The following is a 19,688-nucleotide window of genomic DNA, read 5'->3' as shown; positions in this document are numbered from 1 at the left end:
AGTTCTTTTTAACTGCCAAAATGTTTTCCAGAGTGGATGTATCACTTTATATATGTACCATCAATAATGTATGAGAAATCCAGTTTCTCCACAGCCTTGCCAGCATTTGAGGTTGTCACTATTTTTATTTCAGCTGTTTTGTTATTTCAGATGTGTGATAATATCTCGTCTTGTGGCTTTAGATTTGCATTTCCCTAATAGCTAATAATGAACATCTTCACAAGGGCTTATTTTCCATCTGTGTATCCCCTTTGTTAAAATGTCTGTTCATGTCTTTTACCTTTTTCTAATTGGCTTGTTTGGTTCTTTGCTGTTGAGTTCGAGGGTCTATTGCATATTCTAGATATGAGTCCAGTGTCAGATGTATACTTTGCAATATTTTCTCCCAGTCTGTAGCTTGACTTTTCATCCTCTTAAAATAGGCCCTTAGGCAGAGAAAAAGATTTTAATTTTGATGAAATACAATTTGTTGATTTTTTTTCTCTTATGTATTGTGCTTTTAGTGTTGTATCCAAGAATTTGCTGAGCCTTAGGTCCAGAAGAGTTTCTATTTTCTCTTAAGAGTTTTATAGTTTTATGCTTTGCATTTTGAGCTAAGTTTTGTATAAAGTGTGAGGTTTAGGTCGAGGTTCTTCTTTTTTTTTTTCCTATGGATATCTAATTATCCTTCCTTCACTGAATGGCTTTTCTACCTTTTTGGGAAAAACGAGTTGGCTGTACCTGTGTCAGCCCATTTCTGGATTCTCATTTTATTCTGTTGCTCTAAGTGTGTTCATTCTTCTGCAAATACCACATTGTCTTAGTTACTATAGGAATTAAGATATAGTAATTAAATCTTAATATCAAGAAGAGTGATCTCTCTAACTTTATTCTTCTTTTCCAAATTGTTTTAGATGTTCTAGTTTCTTTGCCTTTCCATATAAATTTTAGAATAAACTTGTCTATATATAAAAAAAATCTTGTAATTTTTGATAGGAATTGCATTCAACCTGTAGATCAATTTTGAGGGAACTGACATCTTTATTATGTTGGGTCTTCCAATCCATGGACATGGTACATCTCTCCATTTATTTAGATCTTCTTTGATTTCTTTTTTTTGTAGTTTTCATTTTGTAGTTTTCGGCATACAAGTCCTATACATATTTTGCTAGTTTTATTCCTAAATATATCATTTTTTGAGTAATAGTATCGGTATTTTAAATTTTAGTTTCCACATGTTCATTGCTAATATACAATAATAAAATTGATTTTTGTATTTGATCTTGTGTTTTTTTAATTTGATGTACTCACTTATTACTTCTAGGAGCTTTTTGGTAGATTCCTTTAGCTTTTCATGTTATTTGTAAGTAGACACACTTTTAGTTCTTCCTATCTAATATGTATACCTTTTCTTTTCTTTTCTTGCCTTATTGCACTGACTAGAACTCCCAGCTCTATGTTGAATAAAAGTGGTGAGAGTGGACATCTTTGCCTTGGTCCAAATTTTAGGGAGGAAACATTAAGTTTTTCACCTGTATAAATATGATATTAGGCGTAGGTTTGGGTTTTTAAAAAATAAGTATCCTTAATCAAGTTGAGGAAAGTCCCTTTTATTCCTAGTTTGCTAAGAGTTTTTTTTCTTGCAGAAGATTTGCCCTGAGCTAACATCTGTGCCAGTCGTCCTCTATTTTTTAGTATGTGGGCTGCCAGCACAGCATGGCTGCTAACAGAGCGGTGTGGGTCTGCACCTGGGAACCAAACCCAGGCTGCTAAAGTGGAGCACACTGAACTTAACCACTAGGCCACTGAGGCTGGCCCAAGTTTTTTCTTTTAAATCATGAACAGATATTAAATTTTGTCAAATTTGTTTTTGAATCAGCCAATATGATCACATGGATTTCTTTGTTAGCCTGTTAACATGGTGGATTACATTGATTGATTTTTTTAAGTAGTGAATCAGCCTTACATCTCTGGAATAAACCTCACTTGGTTGTGGTTTAATTTTTTTTATGTATCACTTGAAATCTTTTTATATATTCTGGATATCTTCCTAATTTTTTGTTGCAGATTTTTGTGTCTATGTTTATGTTTATGATATTGGTCTGTAGTTTTCTTTTTTTGTTAGCGTTTTTGTATGCCATAGTATCAGGGTAAGAATGGCCTCTTAAAATGAGTTGGGAAGTGTTTACTCCTCCTTTATTTTCTGAGAGTTTGTGTAGGATTGGCATTATTTATTCCTTAAATCTTTGATAGAATTTACCAGTAAGTCCATCTAGGCTTGAGGTTTTCCTTGTGGGAATATTTTAAGTTATAAATTCAGGGGCCGGCCCAGTGACGCAGCAGTTAAGTTTGCTTATAAATTCAATTTTAAACATAGATATAAGGATCCATATTTTCTATTTCTTCTTGAGTAAGTTTTGGTAATTTGTGTCTTTCAAAGAAGCATTCTATTTTTGTGTAGTTTTTTTTTTTGAGGAAGATTAGCCCTGAGCTAACTGCTGCCAATCCCCCTTTTTTTGCTGAGGAAGACTGGCCCTGAGCTAACATCCATGCCCATCTTCCTCTACTTTATATGTGGGATGCCTGCCACAGCATGGCTTGCCAAGTGGTGCTGTGTCTGCACCCGGGATCCACACCGGCGAACCCTGGGCCACAAAGCAGAACATGTGCACTTAACGGCTGCGCCACCGGGCCGGCCCCTTGTGTAGATTTAAATTTATTGCCTGATGAACTTTTGTGTGTGTGTGTATGGGAAAGATTGGCTCTGAGCTAACATCTGTTGCCAATCTTCCTCTTTTTTTTTTTTTTTAATATTTTACTTTTTACTTTTTCTCCCAAAGCCCCCCGGTACATAGTTGTGTATTTTTAGTTGTGGGCCCTTCTAGTTGTGCCATGTGGGACACCACCTCAGCATGGCTTGATGAGCGGTGCCATGTCCACGCCCAGGATTCAAACTGGCAAAACCCTGGGCCACTGAAGTGGAGTGCTTGAACTTAACCACTCGGCAACGGGGCTGGCCCCCAATCTTCCTCTTTTTGCTTGAGGAAGATTGGCCCTGAGCTAACATCTGTGCCAATCTGCCTCTCTTTTGTCTGTGGGATGCCACCACAGTGTGGCTTGATGAGCACTGTGTAGGTCCATGCTCAGGATCCAAACCTGAGAACCCTGGGCCGCCAAAGCAGAGCACATGAACTTAACCACTACACCACCTGGCTGACCCTTGAACTGTCTTATATTTCTCACAGAACAAGTCTGTTGAATTTTCTCAGGTTTTGGTTGTCTGAAAAGTCTTCATTTCACTTTAAGTTTCGAAGGATAGTTTTGCTGGGTATAGAGTCCCTCCACCCCCAGCAGTTCTCTCAGCACTGTTGTCTTCTGGAATGCACAGTTTCAGATGGCAATCATGCAGTCATTCTTACCTTTGTTCTGTATGTTATGCGTCTTTTTCCTTTGGCTGCTTTTAAGCTTTTGTCTATCATTGGCCTTTAGCAGTTTGATTATGCTATGTGATGTCTGTATCATACATATGATGTGCGTTGGTGCAGTTTTCTTTGTGTTCATCCTGTGGTGGTTTCCTGGACTTTTGAGATCTATGATTTTATAGTTTCATCAAATTTGGAAAATATTTGGCCATTGTTTTTTCAAAAATGTTTTCTAAATAGCTCAGTGGTTACCAGGGGAAAGGGGGTGGAGGGTGGGCAAAGGGGGTGAAGGGGAGCACTTACGTGGTGACAGACAAGAAATAATGTACAACTGAAATTTCACAATGATGTGAACTATTATGAATGTCAATTTACAAATACATATATAAATTTTTTAAAAAATGTTTTCTAGCCATCCCTCGCTCTCTTCTCTTTCTTAGACTCCAATTACATGTGCTAGATCACTTGTTATCGTCCCATAGCTCATTGAGCCTCTTTATTTTTATTAAACTTTTAATTTTGGGATAATTGTAGATTCACATGTAGTTGTTAGAAATAATATAAACAGAGTCTGTGTATTCTTTTCCCAATTTCTCCCAATGCTAACATCTGGCAAAATTATACTATAACATCACAACCAGGATTTGATATACATATATCAATATATATATCAAATATATATATCAATATATATATCAAAAGGTACAAATATATATATTGTACCTTTTGACCACCTTCACTCATTTGCCCACCCCACCCCCCACCTCTGGCTACCACCAACCTGTTCTCTGTATCTATGAGTTCATTTTACTGTTTGTTTTTAGATTCCACATATAAGTGAGATCATATAGTATTTGTCTTTCTCTGTCTAACATATTTTACTTAGCATAATGTCCTCAAGGTCCACCCATGTTGTCACAAACAGCAAGATTCCATTCTTTTTTACAGCTGAATAATATTCCATTGTGTGTGTGTATCTGTCTATCTATCTATCTACCTACCTATATCACATGTTATCTGTTCATCCATTGATTGACACTTAGGTTGCTTCCATGTCTTAGCTATTGTAAATAATGCTGCAATGAACATGAAGGTGCACATACCTTTTTGAATTAGTGTTTTCATTTCATTTGAATGAATACCCAGAAGTGGAATGGCTGGATCATATGGTAGTTTTTAATTTTTTGAGGAACCTCTGTACCGTTTTCCATAGTGGCTGCACCAATTTACATTCCCACCAACAGTGCACAAGGGTTCCCTTTTCTCCACATCCTCTCCAACACCTGTTATTTCTTGTCTTTTTGGTAATAGCCATTCTAACAGGTGTGAGGTGATATCTCGTTGTGGTTTTGATTTGCATTTCCCTGATGATTAGTGATGTTGAGCACCTTTTCATGTACCTGTTGGCCATCTGTATATCTTCTTTGGAAAAATGTTTATTCAGATCCTCTGCCCATTAATTGGATTGTTTGTGGTTTTTTGCTATCGAGTTGCATGCTTCTTTATATATTTTGGATATTAACCTCTTATCAGATATATGATTTGCAAATATTTTCTCTCCTTTGGTAGGTTGCCTTTTCATTTTGTTGATTGTTTTCTTTGCTGTGTAGAAGTTTTTTAATTTGGTGTAGTTCCATTTGTTTATTTTTGCTTTTGTTGCCTTTGCTTTTGGTGTCAAATCCAAAAAGCCATTGCCAAGACCAATGTCAAGGAGATTACGACCTATGTTTTCTCCTAGGGGTTTTATAATTTCGGGTCTTATGTTCAAGTCTTTGATTCATTCTGAGTTAGTTTTTGTGTATGATGCAAGATAGTTGTCCAGTTTCATTCTTTGCATGTGCATCCCAGCACCATTTATGGAAAAGACTATCTTTTTCCCCTTGTATATTCTTAGCTCCTTTGTTATAAATTAATTGACCATATATGCATGGGTTTATTTTTGGGCTCTCTATTCTGTTCCATTGATCTATGCGTCTGTTTTTATACCAATACCATACTATTTTGATGACTATTACTTTGTAATATAGTTTGAAATCAGGGAGCATGATGTCTTCAGTTTTGTTTGTCTTTCTCAAAATTGCTTTGGCTATTCAGGGACTTTTGTGGTTCCTTATTTTAGGATTGTTCTATTTCTGTGAAAAATGTCATTGGAATTTTGATAGTGATTGCATTGAATCTGTAGATTGCTTTGGTTAGTGTGGCCGTTTTAACAATACTGATTCTTTCACTCCGTCAGCATGGAATATACTTCCATTTATTTGTGTCTTCTTCAATTTCTTTCATCAATGTCTTATAGTTTTCAGTGTACAAGTCTTTCTGCTCCTCGGTTAAATTTATTCCTAGGTATTTTATTCTTTTTGATACAATTGTAAATAAGATTGTTTTCTTAATTTCCCTTTCTGATAGTTCATTATCAGTGTATAGAAATGCAACATATTTTTGTATATTGATTTTGTGTTCTGCAACTTTACTGAACTCGTTTATTAGTTCTAACAGTTTTTGGCGGAGTCTTTAGGGTTTTCTATAGATGCTATCATGTCATCTGCAAATAGCGACAGTATTACTTCTTCTTCTCCTCCTTTTTTTTTGTTGAGGAAGATTGGTCCTGAGCTAACACCTGAGCCCATCTTCCTCTACTTTATATGTGGGATACCTGCCACAGCATGGCTTGATGAACGGTGCTAGTTCTGTGCCTGGGATCTGAACTGGTGAACTCCAGGCTGCTGAAGCAGAGCGTGCAAACTTAATCGCTACACCACAGGGCTGGCCCCCCGTGTTACTTCTTCTTTTCTGATTTGGATGCATTTTGCTTCTTTTTCTTGCCTAATCATTCTGGCTAGGACTTCCAGTACTATGTTGAGCAAAAATGGTGAGAGTGGGCATCCTTGTCTTCTTGATCTTACAGAAAAAGCTTTCAGCTTTTCACTCTTGAGTGTGATGTTAGCTGTGGGCTTTCCTGTAGACTCTGAAACATATTGTTCATAGTTATTTTAAAATCCTTGACTGCTAATTCCCATATCTGTGTTGTCTTTGGCTCTGTTCCTATGGACTTATTTTTCGATTTGACTATGGATAAGAGTTTCCTTGTTTGTTTGTTTTCCACATTAATTTTAAAATATTAATTTTTACTGTACACTGAACATGAATGATGTCTTATAGAGACTCTGAATTCTGTTATATTCCTCTGAAGGGTGTCAAATGTTTTTTCCAGCCAGCAGTTAGATTACTGGTGGATGGTCTTGAACTTGTGGGCGCTTACTCTTTGTTAGGATAAGTCTACTTTTGGTTTTGCTCCTAGTCTTAGTTCCAGGGCCTATGTCTTAGTTTTCGGGTATAGGGTTTTCTCGTAATGTGTGACTCTTTTAGGATTTTAGTGGAATGTCCTAGGTGTCTCCCAAGCACTTCTAACTTGGCAGAATTTAAACTCTAAGCTGTCTTCCTTGCAGTGAGCAGCAGCTAAAATCTTTGTTCAGTTCTTTTGTCCTTCCAGCTCTTGGTTTCCCATGAGTCACTTGGAGTCCTGTTTGTGCATGTGCAATTCAGAGGTTAGCCAAGGATTTGAGGGGAGTTTATGTGCAGATTTTTGGCGATCCTTCCTTATGGCTCTTTTGTTTCTGGGGCCTTTGCCTCAATTTTCAGCCACTATAGCAGTCCTGACTCTGTCCTCTGATTCATCAGACCAATAGGATTCTGGACTTCTGCTTGGACTTTTGCTTCCCTGTGCTGTGAAGACTGAGGAGTACTCTTGGAGGAAAACTGATATGAGTGTGAATCCTATCCAGTGTGGTTCCCTTATTTTTATTTTTTGAGGAATTTTAGCCCTGAGCTGACATCTGCCACTGATCCTCTTTTTGCTGAGGAAGATTGGCCCTGAGCTAACATCTATGCCCATCTTCCACTATTTTATATGCAGGACGCCTGCCACAGCGTGGCTTGCTAAGCCATGCTAGGTCTGCACCTGGGATCTGAACTGGTGAACCCTGGGCCACTGAAGCTGAATGTGCAAACTTAACTGCTGTGCCACTGGGCCGGCCCCATGGTTCCCTTATTTTAAATGCTGAATCTTCCTGCAGTTTATGCCTGCTTTTGGTCTCTTTCCTGTGCCTTAATTTGGCTTTTTGGTAAAATACTTTGACAATTTACTCTGCCATTACCAGGACTGGAACTCAGCCTAATTTAGGAATTTAACAACTGTTTAGTGAACACCTGCTTTGTACTAGGTATGTATGACTTTGAGCAAGATAGACACAGTTCCTGCCTTCACAGAGCTCACACTGGGGCGTGGGGGTTCAGATAAGAAAGAAGTATGCTGAGGGCTATATTAGGGGAAATTGGAGGATTATGGAGACCTAGGGTTTATTGATATCTACTCTCTACTAAGCGTTTTGCTAGAGATCCTATTTGCAGCCAGCCCCTGCCTCAGAGGTCCTCAGCTCAACTAAAAAACCTCCTGAAGCTTCTTTCATTCCTCTCTTCTTCCTTTCCTTCCTTTCTCTCTTCCTCCCTCATTTCCTTCCTTCCTTCTTCTCTTCTTTCTTTCTAAAATATTTCCTGAACACTTTCTCTTTATCCAGGCACTGTTCCGTCTGCTATAGAGGGTGTGGTTGTCCTCAGCTGGTCCTTAAAGACTCCGCCTCCAGAAAGTCTTTCCAGACTCTACAAGCTGGGTTAACCCAGAGAACATGACAGAAATACATTTTTAAATTTTTCATTCTGCTAATATTTCCTGAGGACCTACCATGTGTGAGGCCTCATAGTAGGAAGAAGTGTGAGGAAATAATTAAATGACATAATCATAAGAAGGGTAACTAGGAACTACCATTTATTAATAATAACACATTTATATGTTTATATTGTTATGATTATTATATTGTTGTAATAAGACATCGAACACTTGCTATATGACAGAGATTTACTTGTGTGTTATGTGCATTTCGTCAAGTCCTCACAAACACTCAGTGAGGTAGGTCCGGTGATTATCCCCATTTTATACACAAGAAGACTGAGATACAGGAATGAAATGATTTTCCCAAGGATGCTCACTGTATCGCCACGGTTTCTGGGTCATAGTAGGTACCAGTAATGCACATTTCCTTCTTTTTTCACTAAGATCACCGCCTAAGGATATGCAGTTTGGGCTCTGCGCGAGGACGGATGACAGAGCGGGGAGTAGGGCCGAAACCCGGCCCTGGCCACAGGCTTTTGTTTTGCTGGTCCTAGGCCTTCTTAGAGAAGAATTCTTAGAGTTTTCCATTCGGCTTGAGGCCTGGGCGCCTCCTGTTTATAATCCTCAGACCTCTAATCTCTAGCCTTCCAATCTCCTGATGCCTTCTCCTCGACTCTGATAGGAAGGACGGGTGGGCAAGGAGGGCAGAAGAAACGCCAGGCCCACCGGTTCCTCCTTCACGGCCCATCTCCCGGTCTGCAGTAAATCGGGCTATCTGGTGCTCTGTCGCCACCTAGTGGTACTCTGTCGCAGCACAACATGCTGACAGGTTGAACGAAAGCCCTTTTCTCAGGGAGCCCTAAGCGGGATGAGATGGGGAGAGAAGATAAAGCACTGGGGGAACTCAACGAGAGAGATCATGGCTTCTGGGGAATCCGAGTTTAGAATTTGTATTCAGCTGGACTTGGATCCTGATTCTACCACATACCGATTGTGTGACCTCGGGAAAGTCACTTCACCTCTGTGAGCATGCCTCTTGATGTCCACGAAGTACTTAACACGGTGCCCAGTAAGCTTTGGATATTTGTTTTAGGTAGAAGGAGCTTTGTGAGCAAAGGCAGGGAACAGGGCAAACAGAACACAGAGTAGGTGGCATGATTCCTCCTCCTTGCCGGGGAGAGGGTCAGTCCCAAGGAGCAAGGCGGGGGTTGGGGAGTCTCTCAACCACAGCATAGTGGGGGGAGCCGGGACCCCCTGGAGCCAGATGCCCGTTCTAGGCTGAGCCCCAGCCTAAGCAGCCTTGCTCACCTGGACTCTGGCTGCCCTCAGATGCCTGGGCAGGAATGCAACCACTATGCTTCTTAAGCTAGGGCAGAGCTCCTCTGAACTGCCCAATTCTGATCCTGGTTCCGTCTGACCCCCTATTTGTTCCATCTGATTCTTTCCCAGTTCTGGTGCAACATTGATAAGCTACAGTCTGGCTTCCATGAGCTATATTCTCCTCCTACCTCTCTATCTGTTCCTTCTCAGGCTGCTTTGTGGGTTTCTTTTCTCTGCACACCCTTACTTAACAAAGGGTCCTGTCCTGTCCTTCTCTTCTTACTGCCCCTATTCTTCCTGGGCCATCTAACCCACTCCAATGACTTTGACAATCACCCATATCTTTTCCCCAGAGTCTCAGACCCGCTGATCCAACTGCCTGTTGGATGTTCCACGGGCACCACCAACTTGATATGTCCAAAATGAAGTGATATGCTTGTCCCCAAACCTGCTCTTCTTCCTGTGTGGCCTACACAACCAGTGGGTCCACCCTCTGCCCTATTGATTAAGCCAAAAATATGTGTCTCAGCCTTGCCTCCTCCCTCCTTCCTCCCCCAGAAGTATTATCACCGTGTTCCAGTCACTATGCCTCGTGTATGCTTATCTAATCCATCCTCCTCTCTCCATCCCTGTGGCAACTCTGGACACCATCCTCTTTTGTTCGGATTGTTACAACCGCCTCTGAATTTGGCTCTTTGCCCCGGTTTTGCCCCTTGTTAGCTTCTGGTGTTCCCTCCTGGAGGCTCCAGGGGAGAGTCCGTTTCCTAGCCTTTCCCACCTTCCAGAGGCTTCCAGCGTTCCTTTGTTCATGACCCCCTTCCTCCATCTCCAAAGCCAGAAAAGTTACATTTCTCTGACGGTTCCTCCACGGTCAGATCTGCCTCTGTTTCTCTCTTCTGTTTCCTCTTCCACTCTAAGGACTCTTGTGATTGCATTGGACCCACTCGGATAAACCAGGATGATCTCTCCATCTCAAGATCCTTAACTCAATTATATCCACAAAAGCCCTCTTTCCGTGTAATGTAACAGATGCATAGGTTCTGGGATTAGGACGGGGCCGTCTTTGGAGGGCTGTTATTCTGCCTCCCACAGTCTTCTCTCTGCCCCCCAAATAGCCGTGTCTGGATATCTTCCTACATGCAAACACATTCACCTCGTTCCAAAAGTCCCAGCCCATTAAAGCATCAACTCAAAGTCCAAAATCTCATCTAAATATTGGATGAGACTCGGTATAATCTATCCTGGGGTGAAGTTCCTCTCCATCTGTGGACCTGTGAAACTAGAAAACAAGTTCTCTGCTCCCAAAATAGAATAGAGGGACCAGCGTAGGCTAACAGTCTTAGACATTCTCATGCAAAAAGAGGAAAAATGGAAGAAAGACAGGACTCACCAGTCCCAAGTAATTTCAAAATTAAATTGGACAAACTCCGTTAGGTTTCAAGGGCCTAGAATAATAATTCTCTGCAGCTCAAGGGTTGGCCCTACGAGCCCACAGCTCTGTCTTCTGAGTCATTTTTCCTTTTTCATGAAAGATACCACCTGTTTTCAGCTGGGTAGTTTTACCAACCTGTTTCCTGCCTGAAGAATTTGGGGGGATCCTACATCCTTCTTTTGTTTCTTACTCTCTCTGTCCCTTTCAGTCCAAGTTCCACTGTTCTTCCTGGTGTAAAATTCTCAAGAACCTTGTGGTTCTCTCATGTATGTCCCAGGGACTCGCTCCATTAGGCAAGAGGCTCCTACACACATCTTCCCTAGAGAGTTCCATTTCTATTTTTGACTTTTGGTCGAGGTAGCTGAGGGGATCTATGAGTCACACAGTCAATTTCTCCTGAAAGCCTTTTATGTGACTGACTACTCCAACCTTTTGATTTTTCAGAGATGTTAGCAAAAGGTTGTCCAGCGCCACCTTCAGCTCTTTCTCTGAGGCACGCTTTCCTGAGTGACTCTCTTCATTTTAAGCCATTTGTGTCTAGGGAGGCTGAGCACTCCCCAAACCATCAAGTCCTAGCTCCTTTTTGTTTGACAGTTCTGCTCTCAATTTATTTATTTCCCCCTCTCATTTTACCGTAAGCAGCAAGAAGCAACCAGGCCACACCCTTCAACGCTTTGCTTGGAAATCTCCTCAGCTAAATGACCATGGTCATTGTTCGTAAGTTCTGCTGTCCACATAACCTCAGGGCACACAATTTCTAAGCTTTTTGCCACATGTAACAAGGATCTCTTTCCTCCAGTTTTCAATAACGTGTTCCTCACCCCCTTCTGAGCCCTCGCAGGCAGCGCCTTAAACATCTGTATTTCTACTAAGTCAGTTCATGATGACTTCGGTACTCTCTAAGTTGGTTTACGTTTTCTCTACCATGCTCCTCACTTCTTTCTGAGTCCTCACCAGCAGGGTCGTTAACATCCATATTGCTACTAACAGTTTGTTCAAGATAGTCTGGGCTTTCCATCACGCTCTTCAGAATTTTTCCTGCCTCTTCTCACTGTCCAATTCAGAAGCCACTTCCACCTGTGGGTATTTGCTACGGCAGTACCAAGATCTGTATTCGTTTTTCTAGTGTTGCTGTAATGCATGACTGCAAATTTAGTGGCTTAAAACAATACAAATTCGTTATCTTCGAGTTCTGTAGGTCAGAAGTCTGACACTGGGCTAAAATCACCATGTGAACAGGGCTGCATTCCTTCCCAAAGAATCTAGAGGAGAGTCTGTTTCCTTTGCCTTTCTACCTTTCCACATTCCTTGGCTTATGGCTCCTTCTTCCGTTTTCAAAGCGAGCAGTGAGGCATCTTTCTGACCATTTTTCCATAGCACAATCTCCTCTACCTCTCTTCTGCCCCCACTCCTCCATTTTTAAGGATGCTTGTGATTGCATTGAGCCTGTCCGGAAAATCTAGGATAATCTCCTCATCCCAGGAGCCTTAATCTAATCATGCCTGCAGAATCCCTTTTGCCATGTCGTGTAACATATTCCCAGGATCTAGAGATTAGGCTGTGGACGTCCTTGGGGGGCTATTATTCTGCCCACCACACCCCTCCAAATTTTAGCCAGTGTGGTCTCTCCAAACAAACTCAGTCTCGTTAGTCCCCTGCTTAAAACTCTTAAATGAGTTTTGCCTTGAGGGCATTATGCTAGGTGAAATAAGTCAGAGAGAGAAAGAGAAATACCATATGATCTCACTTACACGTGAAATCTGAAAAAAAAAAAACCAAGCTCATAGATACAGAGAACAGATTGGTCATTGCCAGAGGTGGGGGTCAGGGTGGGCAAAATGGATGATGGGGCATCAAAAGGCACAAAGTTCCAATTATAAAATAAATAAGTCACGGGGATGTAATGTACAACATGGTGACTATAGCTAATACTACTGTTTGTGTATTTGAAAGTTGCTAAGACAGTACATTTTAAAAGTCCTCATCACAAGAAAAAAAAATTTTTTTTTTTTAAAAATTTTATTATTTCCTTTTCTCCCCAAAGCCCCCCGGTACGTAGTTGTATATTCTTCGTTGTGGGTTCTTCTAGTTGTGGCATGTGGGACACTGCCTCAGCGTGGTCTGATGACCAGTGCCATGTCCACACCCAGGATTCGAACCAACGAAACACTGGGCCGCCTGCAGCGGAGCGCGCGAACTTAACCACTCGGCCACGGGGCCAGCCCCAAGGAAAAAATTTTTTGTAACTATGTAAGGTGAGGGATGTTAACTAGACTTACTGTGATGATCATTTTGTGATGTATACAAATATAAAATCATTAGGTTGTACATCTGAAACTACTATAATATTGTATATCAATTACACCTAAAAAGTCCCTCTTAAATGGCTCCCCGTGGGCTTCAGGATACAGACCAAAGTGCTGCCACGGCTGTCGTAAAGCAGCTTTAGTGACCCAGCGGTTCTCACCTGTTGGACCCTCTCTCACCCTTCCCCTCTGTCCTGCCTCAGGCACCTGCGCCGCCGCCATATTGAACTGATTTCAGCTCAGTTTCCATGATGCCATCAAGGTCATTGTTCACTGAGTTCACTTTTAATTGTTCTTTGGGTCTAGCTCAGGCGTCATCCTCTTCCGGAAGGCTTCCCTGGGTTATGTGTCCCCCTCCCACAAGCTCCAGCGCTTTCCCCAAGTCAGGGTGTATCATATGGCATTGGAATGACCCAGGGACTTTTCGGTCTCCTCTACTGCACGGGGGCAGGAACTGTGTCTGCCTCATTGCTGTGTCCTCAGTACCCAGCAAGGGTCCACTATGAAACAGGCTCTTCATGAGTGTTTGCTTTGAGAAATAATGGACACGATTCCTTCCAGCTCACGCGTTCTGCTCTGTGAACTCTCACTGCAGGATTTGCTGGAGGATTTTGGCAGAGGTGTCCGAGGCAGCCGTCATGCTGGTGGCAGTGATTCTGAGCCGGGAATGGCAGTCGCAGAGGGAGAGCGCCGAGCAGCCAGCCTGTTGCCTTACTCATTTCTGTGGTGAGTTCAGCTGATTTCCAGCTCAGAAGGTAACACTTGGAGCCACAACTATCACACCCCAGGTTAGTCAAGGAGGAGTCGCCTTTCCATCAGTGGTTAACTCAACTCAAAAGGTTAACATTTATTTGCTTTTATTTTTTGTTGTTGTTTGCAAAAAACAAAATAGTAAATAGCATCCAGACTCCCACCTCTTAAAACTGCTTTCTTTCTCTCTCAATCTTTCTTTCCACACACACACACACAAAACACAGTTTATTTATTTATTTATTTATTTTAAGAGTTTAAAAATTTCTTTCCTTTTTCTCCCCGAAGCCCCCTGGTACATAGTTGTATATTCTTAGTTGTGGGTCCTTCTAGTTGTGGCATGTGGGATGCTGCCTCAGCGTGGTTTGATGAGCAGTGCCATGTCCGCGCCTAGGATTCGAACTGACGAAACACTGGGCCACCTGCAGCAGAGCGAGCGAACTTAATCACTCGGCCACGGGGCCAGCCCCCACACAAAGCACAATTTATGTTTCTTCAACATATCATGGATTTCTCTCCTGATCAGGACATAAAGGCTTCCTTTCTTCTTTTTTAATCCTTGCATCTATTGTGTATAACAACATAATGTTAAAACCATAGCCCACTAATGAAAGACATTGATATTGCTTCCAATTTTTCACAGTTATCAGTAGGTGTTCTCCAATCTGAACCTTAGCAGCAATCCTTCCCCAACCAAATTCAAGTTTCTTTTCCTTCTTTCTTTCTTTCTTTTTGCTGAGGAAGATTTGCTCTGAGCTAACATCTGTCACCAATCTTCCTTTTTTTTTTGCTTGAGGAAGATTAGTTCTGAGCTAACACCTGTGCCGATCTTTCTCTACTTTATATGTGGGTTGCCACCACAGCATGACTGACGAGTGGTGTAGGTCCCTGCCCAAGATCTGAACATGCAAACCCAGGCCGCCAAAGCAGAGTGTGCCAAACTGAACCACTAGGCCACAGGGCCAACCTCTCAAGTTTCTTTTTGCTCAGCTTCTTTCCTCACCCTGCTGCTATCTTGCCTTCTACGCAAAGTTCTGTCCTTTCCCAGGCTTTGCGATTCTGAGTCAGGAACAGGTAGAGAGATCTGACAGAAGGGGCAGAAGGAAACAGGGAGGGGAACAGGAGGTTGGAAGCTTGAGTTTGGAGGTTTGACCGGGACTTCAGAAGCCTGGAGAGTAAGAGAAGTGCTCCTGCAGCTTATGAAATGCTGCAGCTTCCCTTCAGTGCCTGTTGAGAGATGCAAGATTGGCGGTCCTTTCTACTGGCTCTTAATTTTGATTGCTGAGCATCTTCGAATGTGACTCCACATAGAGACTGGGCTGCTTGGAGTCCTGGGGTGTGTTAGGGTTACACAACAATGCTAGAGTGAACATCACTGAATATGCATCTTTACGTGCTTCTGCTATTCATTCTGTAGGATTCACCCCCAGAAGAGGAGTCACTTGGTCCTGTAGTATGTGCATTTCAACCCCACTCCAAAAATGTATCAAACCACTTTCCAAAAAGTTTGCAACCAATTTATACTCCCACCACAGTGTATGAGCCTGGCCACTTTTCTACACCCTGGCCAGCACCAGATCTTATCTATCTTTCATGTGTTTGCTATCGTGATAAGAAAAACCTGGTAACAGCCAAGTAATTTCTTTTCCTTTTCTTATTAGGGAGGTCGTGCAAAACATCTTGATGACATCATTTTGATCTAGTTGACATTTTCACTCTGTGTTTATGAATATAAATGTTTTCATCAGAATCATACCAAGTGTTTTACAGACCTAATGCTTCCAACACCCCTAGGGTTCCCGTGAGTTACCCAGAGCTGCTCCATAAGTGGCAGAAGTAGGTTTAGAAATCAGCAATCTTGAATTCCAGTTCCGTACTATTTCTACTAGGTCGTGCTGGCCCGCCATGGCAGGAAGCAGCTGGGTGAGAACAGAAAGGCCCGGGTTCACCTGGGCCTATTTCAGTCTTCTTTTTTAGGTTCCGAGTTTCTTATTAAACGTCTCTGAAAGAACCAGTCATGTCACCATTCTTCTGCATGCCTTTCTTGATTCATTCTATAAAATGTTTTTGAGTGCTCAGTACTGAGGCTACGTTTTTTTAAAATTAATTAATTAATTAATTATTTTCTCCCCAAACCCCCCAGTACATCGTTGTATATTCTTTGTTGTGGGTCCTTCTAGTTGTGGCATGTGGGACGCTGCCTCAGCGTGGTTTGATGAGCGGTGCCGTGTCTACACCCAGGATCCGAACCAACGAAACACTGGGCCGCCTGCAGCAGAGCGCGCGAACTTTAACCGCTCGGCCACGGGGCCGGCCCCAGTACTGAGGCTACAATGAAAGTGGTGTTTAGGCTGCAACCTGTAGATGAGCAGAAACATGCCAGATGTTCCCTTGAGTCTTTTGGGCAGGCCATTAATTTGGTGTCCACTTAAGCTGATAGTCTTTATTTATTTGGCAGAGAGGATGAGTACTATATAAGAGAAGGTTGGAGAGGGAGTCTTGTTGGGGGAAACATTCTCCTTCCCTTCCATTATCCTATGCTTAGGATTCAGCTCTGGCCCTGAACTTGCAAAACAAAAGCTCTGCTATTGACTAGACTCACGCATCCTCTTTAGAAGTTAGTTGTGTTACCATCAGTGGTTTCTTGAGCAAGCCCTTGGTGGTTCAAACTCTCCATCCCCACCGAATAGTTAGACACAGTGTTCTTGAGAGGAGTTGTGTGTGTGTCTGTGTGTGTGTGTGTGTGTGTATAATATAACAAGTCTTTATTTTCCAGGGTTTTTTCTTATGATTTGGGATCTGGATCCATGTAGGAGCTAGCCAAGTGAAGGGGAGGGATAAAGTAGGAATGAGCATGTGGAGTAAGGCGTGGTCTTCCAGGTATGGGGAACGGCAAATGTAGGCCCAGAGGAGAGGAAAATCTTGACTCTTAGAAGAACTAAAACTGCCTCTGGCTGGAGGGGATGGGGCGGAAAGTCTGACGTCAGAGTTGTTTTTATATATTACGTTAGAAAAATAGCCTTCAAACTTGGTGTTTCTGTCGTATGTCATACTTTTTCAATCATTTTTATATCTGTTATATGTATGGCATCCACCAGAATATGCATTGAGGATCTAGAAGATGAGATCAACGCGGTTGGTCTCCCTGCCCCCACCCTGCGCCCCTCCGTAAATACACTACTTAACCAGTTTCTATGTTTGCAAAAGTATGAATAATGCTGTGAAGCAAGTTACTATATATAATTCTTCGTGGATTTCTTGGATTGTTTCCTTTGTATAGTGCTAGAATGGGAGCTCAAAGTCTGCTTTTGGGGGGCAAGTATTTAATATACTGCTGTTGGTTTTCAAAAAAGAAATCTGAACTAATTTAAATTTCCAACAACAGTAAATGAAAATGCATAGTTCCCTATATCCTCAACAACACTTCATGTTATAATGAAATTTCTTTTGCTGACCTAAGTTTTTAAAAATCTCATTTAAATATGCATTTCTTTTAATAAGGCTAAATAGTTTTCTTACGTTTATTAACCATTTATACTTTTTCTGTGAATTGTCAGATAACTCTTTGTCCATTTTTCTACTGGAGGGTGTTTTTATTGATTTGTAGTATACACTATATTTGTAGCGTAGTGTTAGGATATTAACATTTTGTCAATTTTGTGGTACATATTTTTCCAGCTTGTTGCTTGCTTTTAAATATAATTTATGATTTTTTTTAAGATATAGATTTAAATTTTTGTGCATGTGAATTCTTCTCTGGTTTTTGTATTTAGAAATTTCTGTGGATGGGGCTGGCCCCGTGGCTGAGTGGTTAAGTTCCTGCGCTCCACTGCAGGCGGCCCAGTGTTCCGTTGGTTCGAATCCTGGGCGCAGACATGGCACTGCTCATCAAACCACGCTGAGGCAGCATCCCACATGCCACAACTAGAAGGACCCACAACTAAGAATATACAAATATGTACTGGGGGGCTTTGGGGAGAAAAAGGAAAAAAAAATTTAAAAAAATCTAAAAAAAAAGAAAGAATTTTCTGTGGTGATAACCTCTAGATAATCACCTTTTTAAAATTGATTTTGGAGTGTTTTCAGTTTTTCAGTATTATAAATAGTGCTTAAAGAATATCCTTGTATTCAACTATAATTACTGCTTTAGGACAAATTCCTGAAAGTGGAATCATCATGACAGAATATGCAATATTCTAAGACATTTAATAGATATTTCTGAATTGTTCTCCAGAACTGGGTTAAGAGCTTACATACCCCTCCCCCCAGCAGTATGCAAGATTAGTGGTTTTCTACCTCCCAGCCCAAAGGAGGGTATCATAATTTTAAAATCTTTCCCAGCATGATAGGTGAAACCAATTTTGTTATTCTATTAATTGGATTTATTTCTAGTGAGAGCAAAATTTTTTCTTATGTTTGTTGATCATTTTTTTGTTCTTTAGTCAAAGTGCCTGCTCATATCATCTACCCTGTTTTTCTATTGGGACATTTAATTTATGAAATTCTCCCACAAGTGCATTTCTGTACATTTTTCTTAGGTTACCATTTTTGCCTTTTGTGATTGATGTTGTTTCTATGTCATTTAACGCATAAAGTTTTGTGACTTTGGTGATAAAGTGAGGGTCAAAAATAGGCCTGCTGTTTGTAGTTAATAATAAAGACAGGTACCACTTGTTAAACATCTACACCATCCCAGGTACTTCTTCCATATTATTTCCCATTTCCATAACCACCCTTTTAGGCCCATATTCCAGAGGTGGACACTGAGGCACATAGAGGTTAAGTATCTCCTCTGAGGTCACGCAGAGAGTAAGTGGAAAGCTCTTTCTAATCCTCGTGACAACTTGTATGGTGTTCTTTTCTCTGCATTCCAAGCAGCAGTAGTCCATCCTTTCTAAGGTCACTGACAGGAGCAATTTGTCCAGTCTGGTATCTCACAGGCAGTTGTTGGAAACGGCAGAGGGCTGGAGAGTCAGAGAGAAGGCAAGGATTATCTGCAACCTTACCACACAGTCAAGGACGGTACTCTCCAGCCCGCTCAGAGGCTGTGAGGGGGAACCCCCACCAGTGAGGAGCAGCAGGTGTGCGGCCGTGGGATCCCAGTCTCGAGAAGCCATGGAGGGGCTGCCCAGCTGCCTGCTCTGAATTCACTGAATGGGCCACGTGATGAAGCCAACAGCTATGCATCACCAGCACCAGAGAGCAGGCCAGGTGAGCCAGCAGAGAAGTCACTGGTTCCCCGGCCATGACCTTCCACAGGCGACCCAAACAGAACACAAATACCCGATATGTAGGAATCAGATCAGACCCATCACACCATGCTGGGGATCAGCAAAGGGCACAGAGGGCAGTGTGCAAACCTGCGGTCCCTACCACGTGACACCATACAAGCATGACCAGAAGAGGTCCAGGAATCGGCGAGGACTTCAAGAACAGAGGAGAGTCGGCTGGGACGAATGGGTGACACATCTGTTTCCTGCTAAGAGACAAAACCAAGAGGAAGACTGTATTGTCGGTACAAAACTGAATTTGTGTGGCAACTTGCAAATCTGGGCCACTTCCTGTCCAGGCACTATTGTGTAATATACTTGGGGAAGTAGGGCTCCAACGAGCTGGATCAAGGGACGTTCCTGCCTTCGTTGAGGGCACTAACCAAGTTACTCGGAGGTCTCTTGAGTCTACCTGGGTGAATATTTCAGGTATGTGGTACCTAAAGGACTAAGACCCTAAAAGATCTCTTAAAAACTAATTGGAAAGAACCAAAATAATACCATTGATGAACAGGTTCAGTCATGTGAGGAATATTTCCATAT

The 19,688-nt window shown here is 41.9% G+C and overlaps 1 protein-coding gene across 4 annotated transcripts in view; it reads left to right on the top strand.

The window, feature by feature from the left end:
* SMAP2 (small ArfGAP2) overlaps positions 1 to 19,688 on the top strand; it is a 79,840-nt gene that overhangs the window by 6,676 nt on the left and 53,476 nt on the right. For 2 of the 4 annotated variants that reach the window (XM_070260327.1, XM_070260326.1), the window contains exons 3-4: positions 13,329 to 13,387; positions 13,721 to 13,851. In XM_070260327.1, coding sequence (XP_070116428.1) covers positions 13,374 to 13,387; positions 13,721 to 13,851 — 145 coding nt within the window. In that variant the 5' untranslated portion in view covers positions 13,329 to 13,373. The remainder of the gene's footprint in view (positions 1 to 13,328; positions 13,388 to 13,720; positions 13,852 to 19,688) is intronic. The other 2 variants (XM_070260328.1, XM_070260329.1) reach the window with 1 other exon arrangement.

Source organism: Equus caballus, chromosome 2, assembly GCF_041296265.1.
Source record: "Equus caballus isolate H_3958 breed thoroughbred chromosome 2, TB-T2T, whole genome shotgun sequence".
In the NCBI taxonomy this organism is placed as follows: Eukaryota; Metazoa; Chordata; class Mammalia; order Perissodactyla; family Equidae; genus Equus; species Equus caballus.
Note: the sequence above shows the minus strand (reverse complement) of the source record. Positions and strands in the feature narration are given on the sequence as shown.